General features: G+C 35.7%; 1 protein-coding gene across 1 annotated transcript in view; it reads right to left on the bottom strand.

The window, feature by feature from the left end:
* Positions 1 to 13416, bottom strand: part of MAP3K21 (mitogen-activated protein kinase kinase kinase 21) — a 43409-nt gene that overhangs the window by 11509 nt on the left and 18484 nt on the right. The window contains exons 2-5 of the mRNA XM_026062790.1: positions 11306 to 11486; positions 6118 to 6266; positions 5234 to 5409; positions 604 to 844 (exon numbers count right to left, since the gene is read on the bottom strand). Coding sequence (XP_025918575.1) covers positions 604 to 844; positions 5234 to 5409; positions 6118 to 6266; positions 11306 to 11486 — 747 coding nt within the window. The remainder of the gene's footprint in view (positions 1 to 603; positions 845 to 5233; positions 5410 to 6117; positions 6267 to 11305; positions 11487 to 13416) is intronic.

Here is a 13416-nt window from a genome sequence, read left to right as displayed (position 1 = left end):
ATAACATTCAAATTATATCACATTTGTAGTCTGAAATGACATCTTCTGTTGCTATTAGTGTTTTCTTCCAAGAAGTAAGGCAAAGATCGTAACCCCTGCATTGTATTTGTAACTGCAAAGAACACGAGATTTGGACCCACTACGCCTAAACTTCTAGTCATTGTAAAGTGTTGTTTTTCATTAGATATTTGCAAGTTTAGGGCAAACAGCATTAATATTTAATCATGTTAGAAAATTCCGGGCAGTGATAAAAAGGTACTTCTCTATCTGCACAAAAATAGAGATAGCAGACATCAGAACTTCACACCAGTCTCAAATCTCTTGATTCCCAGTCKAGTAACCCTTCCCTTCAGGTAAAATGGATTTCTGAGTCAGGTGGAAGATTCTTCCAATTTAAATGAAGACTACTCCACAAAATATGATATGTGAAGGAAAAAAAAAAATGCAGCTATATAACTCTTACCATATCCATTGCATTATTAGGTTAGAAGACCCTAGCAATGACTTAAAATAGTAGGCAATACTGAACATTTTAACCACGGAATTTAAGTCTGCACATTTAATTAATAACATATATTGTGAATTTAAAGAAAACCCTCAAACCTGAAGGCAAACTTATTCTATGTCCATCTTTAAGTTTTAAACGGCTTCTTTTAAATTTGCCCTTCCTCTTCTTTACATTGGGTTTCTCTTGATTTAACTGGAATATCATGATATTCAGTTCACGCTCCAGTACATCGATCTCGCGTTCTGCTAACTGTTGCTCACGGCGCTTAAGTAATTCTTCTTGAGATTTTTGCTGAAGAGCTGCTCTTGTCAACTCCTCTTCTCGTGATCGCAGCTCCTGAAAATAAGATTTACACAAATGAAACTAAATAATAATGGGAAGAGTTGTATTACGGGATAAGTGTACAGTAAGTTGTATTTCTTATCTATTTTGATGATGCACTATATACATTTAACATGCACATACGACATTCTGACAGTCCTCCATTCCGCGTAAGCCAAAGAGCTTCTCTATTCTGTACACAAACATTATACAGATTTCCTTCTAGCCATTTAACTTTAGTCAGTAGGTAAGCACTGGCAATGGAGACATGCAATCACAGATTATCAGCTTAGGGCACATTTTCTGTTAGGCAGGAAGTCCTTCACTTCAGAGACTCTCTCCCTGTTTATATAGCGTGAAGGCTGCTGTTAGATAGCTCCTATGGACTAACACAGAAACCAGCATCCTCACCAATACATGAGTGAATGCTTTTATCTTTAATCTCCTAACCTTTCCCATTTTCAGGCATGTATTAGGTAGCACTTCTCTATCTAGAATAACAATCAGTACTATAATTAATGAGGATTAGTGTAATAGGAAAAAGCAAGTCATAAGACAGAATACAGCTGTTTCTTAATTAAAGTCTAGCAGGTATCTCTATAACATCAACCAGCTACTAACCACTGAATTACACCAAACGGACTTTCCAACAACCAATTCCTAGAACAGTTTATTTTTTTTGCTTTTTTTTATTTTGGAGAAGGAGAAACTTTAGTGAAGAAGCTACTTCATTTTTCAGTGTAAGGACATAAAACCCAAGGGTAAACAGCTGTAAAGCTACCATCTTAGAATGATCTACATCCTCAACTTTCAAAATGTGTTAAAATATATCTCAAATTTAAATAGACATGCCATCATACTATGGGGCATATTAATACACAAAACAGACTTATTCAGAAGCATTGTAGTCAGTACTGTAAATACAAGAGGAAACAGGAAAAGGAGGAGCTAGAATATGACTGATACTGTATGCTTCTCTCACTAGATAATTTTTCATTTTTTGTGTACAATTGTGTAAACTTTACCTGGATAGAAACTGAAATTCAATTAGAAGTATAAAAATAACTTTTAAAATTAAGCTACTTTAAGAGTTCAGGATATAAAAGAATCCCTTCCCCCTATTTAAAACCTCATTTGTTCCCTCACTGTTATAGTTGCCATTTTTTATAGCAGAMTGACTACTTCTCATCAGTATCCATCAAGGTCATAAACCAGCAGAATTCCTTATCTCCTACTGAGCTTTTATTCACAAATTGAAAGCATAAAACAAATGTTCTGCTCTTTTGATTCCCACTTGGTCATGAATAAGTTAATAAGCTATACTAGCTGGATATTTTGGAACAAGGGAAAAAACTCTCTCTGTTCTTGCCAAAATGACTGCAGATGTCAAAAGACAGGTTAGCACTGAACCAAACTCTGGTTCTTGGTGTTCAGACAATGACAATTATCTGTTCCTTAGAAACTTGCTTTTTCTTTACAGATTTAGTGAAAAATATATACACTGCTTATCACTGTTTCCAAATTTAATTTAAATGATTGACACATTTCATATGGTTTATTAATTTAAAGTGAGCTTCTTCCAATGGATTTTCTTTTATAACTTTTTTTTTTAATCCAGTCTACTTAACATACACACTTTGGCAATAGGCAATTCTGCCTCTTGGTAATTCAAAGGAAGCTGTCTTCATACGAGCAAATAAGGTGAAGCAGAGGGGGTTACTTTTTTTTTTTTTAATAAGATATTTAATCACTTCATTTAGAAGGGAATACTGCAAATCCTCACTTCTCTCCTCCTGTTCCTGTCCAGTCAAAAATGACAAAACTAAAACAAGTGCTGGAAGCARAAGCCACGTGAATTCAAATTTAGAATAAGAATACTTTAGAGTTTAAAGAGAGAAGATGTTTATTACTACGAAGTATTAGGAGACACTATTAATTATCCATCTCTTATTGTCCTCAAATCCAGGCTACCTAAGGCTCAGTAACTAGGTAAAAACTGGGGACCTGTATTGAAAAGGAAGACAGTATAGATGAAGTAATAATGTTTCCTCATTGACGGTCTTGGTATTTACTCTTTTCCAAATAAACTAATTAAAAAAAGACTTACTGCAATTAGTTATGCAATGCTTCTACACCACTCTACAATTAAAACACTCATTATAAGGAAGGTAGGAAAGAATTCTATATTTAAGTTGCTCAACAACGTTCATCAAAGAAGATTGTGATCTTTCCTTGGAGTGGGTGTCACCATCACTCATTTACAGCAAGCCCTTGAGGAAATTCCTCCAGCTACAGAAGTGCCTCTTTCAGAGGGCATGAGACTCTATGCAGGGTTTTTTATTATTTTTTTTAATTATATAAATACTTCACAGACACAACTTTCTCTTTAGTACCTCTCAGTAAAATTGGTAATATGCCAAATTAAATAAGCATGAACACATGAAAGCCTTTTCTAAGTCAAAGTTACATGTTTTCATTCTTCAACAAGTTTACCTAATTAGGGCAGATGCCTTTGGAGATGCATTTACTTTGGCATATGAGAAATAGGTTTCATTTTATATTTTTCCCCCCTCTAATTAAGTATAATTCACTTTTACACCAAAAAAAAGGAAAAAAAAAGAAATTTCTCATAAAGCTTTGCACCAACTTATCTTCTTCTCACATTGATTTAGTCAGTGAGATTTTCTTTGCTAGGAAATCTCCTTAGTCTGGACTGATGCCTCCAAAAAACAAACACACACCTGAATGGCTATGCCTGTTCTTGTTACAATTGCTCCCAAAGCAAACAGGAGAAAAGGGGTGTTTGAGCAGTTGTTGGAGGGGGAGAGAAGAGAGCTAGGCCCTCTGGCAAGTTCCAGCAAGTGAACACAGTGGCTGCAGACCCCACAGCAAGTAAAATGGAAACCCTGTACACCTTGCAGAGGGACGATCACCCATCTGGAAAGGAAGAGAGCTGACAGCTACACAGCTCAGCTCTAGCAATTCATATGCCCATTGCAGGCAGGGGACACCATACAGACAAAACTTGCCCAGTTCTGGAAACTGAAATGGAAGAGGGGAAACAACAGGATGGGAGAAAAGGCAGATAGGTAAGTGTGAAAGATTATTATTGAGGATACTACAATCTTAGTGGTGATAAATAAATTCTGATACCACATATATTGATATTACAGTAGATCCATAATGTCTCACCCCCATCACCAGCCAGTAGTCCACAAATTGGCATTGGCGAAGTTTGCTGAGAACAGGTGAGGGGCTGAGGCTACTGACAATGACCTGAGACGTGCTTTTGGTTTTTGTTTCAAAAAACAAGAACGTGTCAAAAATTTGTCAAAAATTTTTTGTGTCAGAAATGTTTAGAGTGACTAAATCTTTAATTAAGATTTCTCTATGAGTCTCTGCAACTTAATTCTCTTCTGATCTATTACCACTTTATGAAAAGTAACAACAAATATCAGAAAACATGATATACTGGGCAATAACTATATTGCAAAAAAAAAAAAAAAAATCCAAAACAAACTGCAAAGGGAACTGCCTTCTGTTAAAAGTATTTCTAACAGGGATACACAAGAACGCCTGGCTTATTCCAACCAGCAACTTAGAGAAGCTGTCTAAAGGAAAATATAAACCTAGGGGTGATTTAAAACATGCTAAAATAACTAAATGAGAGAAAAAGAATTCACAGTGAGTGCTCGTTTAACACAAATAAATCACATAAGAATATGGAAAGATCAGTGATAGGAACCTGAATAACAAACAAGAGAAACTGGATTTACTGATTCATGAGCCTAAGTTTGACATAATTGATCTTATTAATATCCAGCAAGATTTCCAAAACTACCTCATTAAAAAGAGATCAATATTATATGCTTTCAGTTGTCTGAACTCCTTGAATGAGCCATGATAGTCCTCTGTTACTACCATAATTTCATGCTTCCTGTCAAACTCAGCATTTCAGCCCCAACTGAAATACCCTAACTATAGTTTTGGCATTCAGAACTATTTATTTATTTGCTTTAGTTAAGGAGGAAAGGGGAAAAGCAACATTGTCTGAAATTTGAGAACACCAGTTATAGCAGTCCCTGTTTCTAAAGTAAGCTTGTTGCAAGACAATCACAGTTGTATCTTAAAATACTGGCCAGAAACACTTTAATGAGTTTAAGAACAGTACATCTACCAACAAAAGCAGGCAACTAAATTAACAATCTGTTTGATATTTAACTTAGGAGTAAATCCCCCCCCTTCATGTAGGTTATTACCTCAAGTGTACCTCAGCAACTAAATCAGGTTTCTAGTATTATTTTGACAAGTTACAATTCAAAAGTTCAAAACTGCTACATCACATAAATTCATATATACACATATCCTTCCTTCGCTGCCTTGCAAATGGAAAAATCAACTTACTTTTTCTTTGGTCCTCAATTCATTGAATATCTGCTGAATTTCCAATTTCCAGTCATCTTGCATGGAATGGAAAGATTCTTGAGGCATTTCAGTCATAACTGCCCCCTCAATGGCAGTAAGCTGTTCAAGAATTAAGGCAAACGATGGTCGGATATGAGGATCCTGCTCCCAGCATTCTAGAATTTATCAAAATCCCATCAGTTTTTAACAATACATAGAACTTTTTGAAGAAATACATGAATTTCAAGTTACTTGCTACTGTATTTCAAGTTCTAGTGCATTCCCATTATCCACAATGCTTCCCTAGATCTGTTCCCATTTTAAAAAAGTGACATTTACCTACCTGTATTCAATGGACTCGTTTTATACGAATAGCTACATTTTTTTCATCTCTATCTTTAGAATCTGAAATAGTAAAACTAACAGTACTACATAGAAGGGGTTCTTATGTAACCAAAAGGTAAAGAAATTGCACCCAAGGAAATAGACATTAGCAATGTTATTTCTCTCTAGAGAATTTCAGAAAGATTTCTGGCACTCAGGAAGAAAAAATGAGAAAAAATGGCATTTGTGGTTCTTCCCCTTGGGATTCTAGTCTTGATTTTGTATTGCTCTGTAGCATATTATCTATTTTATGAAAATTAATGCAATTTGAGTGTAAAAGGAAATCTGTAAAGCGAGAGCAATAAACTGAAAAAATGTCCTCAGTCACCACTGAAGAAGTACTATACTGCAATACTATATTACTTGCTCTGAAACACGTTCAGATGTCTGTAACACTGGACGGCTGTGAAAAGAAAAACAAAACACTTTTGTGTTTTGGAAAGGACACATACCCCCAAAATCTAATTATTTAAATAGATAGGAAGGAACAACATAGATACCTTTCATTAGTTTTGCAAATGGTTCAGGACAGGTGGATGGAATGGGCAAAGTAAGCTTATTGACAGCAACTCCATAAGCCACAGCAAGTCCATCAATGCCACGGTAAGGAACTTCTCCTGTAAGCAGTTCCCACAGCAACACTCCATAACTACAAAAGGCAATTATTAAACAGTTATTTTGTGAATACTGACACGCTTTACTCAAGAACAAACAAGTATCTGTCCAGCCATGTCCTGGAATCCATGAGGATTTCCCATGTCAAAGGTGAAAGCCTTTAAGAATTTATTCCTCTTCAGTCATCCTGCATCTTGCCTCTAATAGTGATCAGCCAAATTGGACATGACTCTAAGACGACTGGCTTGCACCCCACCCTGTTCACTGTCATTTCATAACTGGAGAAAAATCTAGAGGACTCCTATTCAAAATGTTACGTAGAGTCATTTTTATATAAATGCTAATATCATGTAAATCTCACTTTTAATTACAAGTCTGAACCATAAGAAAACAAGCAACCCTCTCCCCACCACCAAAAAAACAAACAAACAAAAAAACCACAACAACAAAACCCCCAAAACTCACAGCAGAGCATTCAGGCAATACTCCTCATCAAACATTTCACAACAGTCCTCCTAGACCTATACACTAATTTTTTTTTGAYTAAAAAATGGCATTGTTTGGATGTTTGCATTTCTAAGTCCCTTGTRTGATATAAAATGGCCTGTTAACTTTTCACTTCTCACAGTAGATGCTACAGGATTGAGAAATGCTTAAATATACAAAACTAATTTCACCATACTAAAAAAAATAAAACATCTCCAGTGAAAGGTGATGGTGCAAAAAGATCTTTTCTGAGCATCAGATACAGAAATCATAGCAAGTTCTATTGCAGCAACATTAATTATAAGTATTTCTGCTATGCTCTCCAATCTAGAGGAAAAGCTGGGTGTTACTTTCACTTCTTAGGGTTTGTATAGGCACTGCTTGTTCAAACAACCTTCAAGTGCTGAGACAGCGTACCAGTTGCTGTTGCTCAGCTTTGGGGTTCCTATTCCAATACTACTGAAATTAATAACTTTCACAGCCATTTTTGTGAAAGCAGGAATTAGCCCTTTTGGAATGTAAGCCTAACATTTACTTGGTTTACTTGTAAGGCTAACTTTATTACTTGTAATTTTACTTTTCCAGCAGGGAACCACTCTGTGTAGAGCAAGGAAAAAAAGGGCACCTATTGTTGTTTTCAAATAGTGAAGTGAGCAGGCAAAAGGAGAAAAACAGAATACAAAGTATTGCTTTTGCCCTTCCTCTCCAGCTGTGTAAAGAAGTTGCCTGTAGGCTGCACAGAACTGGATCAAGATCTCCTACTACATGAGGAGGAAAGCGCACAGCCCTAGTGAGGTAAGGGTTATGCACCTCCTCCTATCCAACATTATCACTAGTAAATACAACCCCAGTTACAGATGTGAACACACTAGTGAAGTTTTTCCATCACTTGCCTTTTGCAGCATTGTACAAGACCTTACAACAGCACCTTAATTAATAATAAAACAGTACAGTACACAGCACAAGCACTGACAGAACAGATAATTTTATGTGAGCAATAACTATATAGCAAGCATTTTCATTTAAACATTGGTGTTCTATTTATCTAAGTACTGTTTATCTAAGAAACTTTACCTGTCATAAAACCTTAGAAAACTACAGAATTTACAGTGTTAATAGTTGATCAAAAGCTGAGAAATACGTTGTACTCCTAAACATATCATTTACGAATACAAGAAAAGTCTTGGGCTTCTTAATAAAGTGGTTTCCAAAAGTTTTCCAGGCTAATATATGCACCTGCTTGCATGCTCAAAGGAGAGGAGAAAAGTATAAATYCCAATATTATCTTAAAATATTGGTACTTCTGGCAATATTGGATTCAACAGTTTTGGCAGTACATACACATTTTATATATGATTCAGGAATTCTATTGAACATGTAGTTCCTCTTACTTGTGTGTTTAGAGAAAGTACAAGCCTTATGCTCTGTCAGCAAGCATACTATTCTTAATTCAAGGAATCTCCTTGTTCAGACTATTTTATACATATTTTAGCATGACTTCTAAAGTCAAGCAGAACAACAAAAATCTAACTAAAAAGAAACCATCTTTCATAAAAAGTGTTGTCATTCTACTAGGTTTAATTATATTTAGAATTCAAACTTTTAATGCTAAGTAGTATTCAACAGTGCCAAAAGGTGGTTGTAAAATTTTAAACAGACCAACACAGTAACAGCCTAAAAGCACCTCTTTTAATGAAAACAAGGTCTTAATATCAAGTACCAAGAGCCAGAACTGGGGGGAAAAAACCCTACAAACATTCTAGTCCTACCCTGTTTGAGTTTTTGGGAAGTGCTAGTCTATCATTATCTAGGATAATAACTACTTATTAACTCTCACAGCTATGGAAGTAGCTGCTTTGTGCATTAAATTCCACCAGCCCACATACAGTCATCACATTATACTGTGACAGAGCTTCTAAGAAATAGCTTTTTAAAATGAGCAAGAGCTATCTCTTTTTCCATCTTCAGAAAAAGACCAAAAATACAGGCATTATCACTTGAATTATACATTTTTTAAACCACAAACTAATACACTTCCAGTGAATATTTTCATTATTGAAATTTATTCTCCTGTCATCAAACGTAATTTAAGCCTTGCTATTTCTCATTCCAGTAATAGCCTGCGGCTTTTACACATTTTAAAAGCTGATCAAACTGAAGGTAATTTAGGCTCTCCAAATTTATATCATTCAACAATCCATCCTCTAAATCAGAGGTTCCCAAGCATTGCTACATGAATCACTTCAAAATGATAAAAATGTGCCAGGCAAAAGCAGCTGCTAATTCTGCTATACATTAAGTGCTTCCTGGCTTTGTCAAGAGCTTGTACAACAGAGGTAGGGATTACTTAAGTGCCACTACTGAAACACACCATCATCACTTGCAAATCTGTGGACATATTTGCACTTTCTGGCTTTATACACCAAAGCAAGACTGACATACCACTAGAAAGCATGTGATGAATGATGGCAGGGTAGGGGTGAAAGACTGGAATTCTAGTTTGGGAATCTGGAGGTATGTTCCAAAGAAGAACAACAGGATACCTACAATTCTTGCCTGGGAAGCAAGACAGTACACATGCACGGCCTGGGGAGCACCAGTACTGCTACCTAGGACGGCACCTGAGAAAATGCAGCCTGCAAGGCTCTGTACTAAAGTACTCCCACGAGATTCCCCAGCACTGGCTGGTTCTGGAACACTAGATGTGAGTGTGATCAAACTTGAGCAGCCTCAACTGCTAGTAATTTTTTTTGTTTTCCAATGAGAGGTCATCTTTTGAAGACTCAGTACTCGGTATGTTTAGCTTCAGCTTAGATCTTTCCTCAATTATATCATATTCTTGATCTATGGGAGCCCTTATTCAATTTTGCAACCTGAATTTTTTTGAAATAAAAAGCAGTTCCATATTCAGGGTATTACTAGATTCACAATCTTTTTTTGCTTTTCTCTTAAAGAAAGAGTAAAGATAAGCAACAGAATAGATCAAGGTGCAGTAAGCAGAAAATCTTTAGAAGCCAAGAAGGGCTAAACTATACTGTACAACACAGCCTTTCTACTTAAAAACCTCTCCTGTTAGAGCTCCATCATTGAACTAAATACTTACATTTTTACAAGAGAGGCGTGCAGGAGAGAAGGCGAAGAAGAGAAATACTGTAGTTTCCAAAAATGTAAACTAATGTTGCAGTAGAATATAAAACAATTGCACCAAAGCATACCCCCTCAGATACCTAAAATCACAGCAACAAGACTGGACAGGACCTGTAATTAAGCATGGAATACAGCTGATTAGGGAAGCGCCTACACCCAACCTCCACCCCACAAAAGAAAAAAAAGAAAAGGAAAGAAAGAAAAAAACAGAGAAAGAGTTGAAAAAAGGAAAGAAACCAATGACTTTTCTGAGCTGGTCATCAACTCAAACTGATATAAACAACATGCTGAGAAATCAGTTCAAGGCATAAGACACATAAAAGGAGTGTCACAAAACAGTACTACAGGAATAGAATCATCCTGAGAATATCAAAAGTATTACTACATGCTGTAGAATAGCAGGCATCTAAACAAAATAGGACCCTACTTAAGAACTGTACCACACAGAACATGCATAAGAAAACAGATTGCAGTCCTCCCCTCCATCCCTGAATAGCTACTTTGGATCCTCCAGAGAGGAAACATTTTGAAAAGTAAGAAAATGTAGACTTTTCAGGGTGAGGCACAACAGCTTTTAAAACCTGTTGTGCAATCACTGCTTTCCCCCATTCAGAAAACAGAATTAAATTGAAAATAAAGTCTAAATTACTTTTGTACAATACATGTATGCTACACTGCACCACTCAAAAATAGCATCAGTATTAAGAGTCATATTATTTATACGATGTACCAGAATGTCTTTAATGAGAAGTTCACAAACTTAACATAGGGAGTTCCCCACCTTCCAAATTAGAGAGCAAGTTAAAACAATTATGTGCTGAACACAATTTCTTCTCATTCCAGCTACTGGAAGCACAATCTCCAGATATAAAAGTTTGGATCTGCTGTTCCCTTTTATACATGATCACCTTCTAGATTCCTAAAAAACAACACTAATTTAAGTTAACATATGGCAAAATTCTGGCTTGCAACTTATTTTTGTTTACCAGACATGCAAGGTAATAACTGGCTGGTCCTAATTCTTTATACACAATGAGACTTTGCAGAGACCTAATATAAAGCAAACATATCATTACAAGATAGGTCATACATTATGTATCAAGAGCACATAGCCTTTTATATTAAGCGTCCAGGTAAAATACTTAGGTATCTTAACCAATAGATATTTTAAAGGCTTCTCTTAATCAGATCTTGCTTTCTTTTCAAAATATGTTTCTCTGCTATCTTCCCTCTCCTTCCCCCAAATTATAAGTCATGAATAACTAAAGATAAATCAAATGAAGTAGATGCTGAGAAATTAGTATGTTCCTTGGAACTGCTGAAATCGCCATAAGCTAAGGAAACATTCTAGGAAAAGATCAAAGTATTTCAAATAAAAATTCATTCAAAAACCTCAACATGATTCTACTGAACATGATTTTCAGTAGACAAACTTCTTACCTCCAGATATCACTTCCTTTAGAAAACAGGGAGGACTTGATAACTTCTGGAGCCATCCACGCATAAGTTCCTGCTGCACTCATTTTGGTTGTTCTGTGCCATTCTCTAGCCAGACCAAAGTCTGTAATCTTCAAAGTTTTATTGCAAATGTCGTCATGTTCCATCTTCTCTAGCAACAAAACTGCAAAAGAGTTTGTAAATTATGGCAATGGGAATCAAATCAAAATGTCTAGTTCTGTTATTTTCACATACAATTTGTACCTTGCAAATAGTTGTATACTTTAAATAGTTGTGAAAATATTATTAAAATTTTTATAAATATGAGAAAGTTTACTCATGATTCTAAGCTATTCTGAGTAATAAAAGTGAAAAATATGTACAGTGTTATGAGTTCTTTCTGCAACTGTGTACATAGACATTGAACTAGTACAACAAATCCAGTGTAAACAGATGTAAAGCATATAAGATTAAAAAAAACCCTCAGAATTCTAACACCCCACAGACGATGACAGGTTGCAAAATAGCTATTCACCTTGGAAGGAGATTTTAGAGTAATAAAAAAATTAAGAGAAGCAGCAAAAAAAGCCCCTAATGTTAAGAACTTTTATAAAAGACCTAGAAAATAAAACAGGAAACACCATGTCACTGTATATATCTATCTTTAATATGGCACACAATTCAGGTCCCTTCCCATCTCAAAAAGGACATAATAAAACCTGAAAGAGGCATAGAGAAGGACACGACTAGAACGCTTAAAGCAGCATGTCCTTAGCTACAATAAATGGTTAAATAGCCTAGGACTTTTCACCCAGGAAAAGAAACAGCCGAGAAAAGGATCTATGAAATCATTCATGGCATGAAGTTATAGGGAATAATTGTTCGCAATTAGTCAACGCAAGAAATGGGCAACATTCAACCAAATTAGCCCAGAGTCAAAGACGCACGTGCCAGCCATTCACACAACACATACATACTTAAACTTCGGAATTTTTTGGCAGAAGATAATACTATTATTTTACATAGATTTAAAAAGCACCTACACAAATTCACAGAGGACAACTCCATCAAGAGCATGTACATCAAAAGGTGGATTTAGGTTCAAGAAATCCCGAGCCACAAATCACTAGCAGYTGGGAGACTATCAGGGAAGTAAGCTTGCCCTAGGAGTTTACAGTCAGCAAGGGGACGCTGAACTTTGATCTATTCCATGTTAGGTTAATATCCACTGTAACTTCATGGTTGTTAAAGAGCAAATCATCAGTTTTGATGCAGCATTAGACAATGTGCATTCACTTCTGTCTGACTTGATCTTAACACRCTATTGGCAATGTTGTAACACAGCTTCACAAAATGGCTTTAAAAAGAAGAGAGGAGAACTGGCTAATCATGTCTTAGAGCTCACAAGGAGAAAGATAACAGGAACAAAGAATCATAGTGTGACCTTATTAACACAARTTTTAATCCCATATTCTGTTTTTATTGTCACTGTCAATGGTAGTAACTGTTAGTTTTAACTTTCTATTAAAAAGATCTCTGGTGACAGAGATCAAAGGTTAAATTACAAATAAGAAGAGTCACTGGTGCTGTATATCTTTTCCAACTATATGTACTGCAAAGCACAGGATAAGGGAACCCACTAAGAAAAAAAGTGGATGAAGAAATACTTTGCCTAACAGAGAATAGAAACTGATAACCTTGCAGTTGCAATTGCAAGAAGTCATTTTTAGTGGTACAGATTAATTACACTCTTACAAGTATTTCAAAAGTAATATTAAATCCAGACAAAATAACAGAACACAGATGCCTTCTTCAACAACCTTCTTAACACAGTAGAACAGAAATGAGGGCCAAAATGGTATAGACAATCTAAGAGCTCCGCAGTCAGCACTAACAGAACAAGTGAAATTCATGCAAGAGTTTTTATTCTTTTAGATTTGAATGAAAGACCTATTGTTTTCTTTTCCCTTTCAAACATGTTCAGCAGAATTCCTGACATTCCTTGTCAGTCAATGTGACCGAAACCAAAAACAGTCAGTCTTGCAAAAGGTAATAACTGGCACATGGCCAAGTTTCATCCTACAAGGGGACAATGTTTCTTAGTAATTCAAGTT

Source organism: Apteryx rowi, unplaced genomic scaffold (genome assembly GCF_003343035.1).
Source record: "Apteryx rowi isolate R43461 unplaced genomic scaffold, aptRow1 scaffold_193, whole genome shotgun sequence".
NCBI classification, from domain to species: Eukaryota; Metazoa; Chordata; class Aves; order Apterygiformes; family Apterygidae; genus Apteryx; species Apteryx rowi.
Note: the sequence above shows the minus strand (reverse complement) of the source record. Positions and strands in the feature narration are given on the sequence as shown.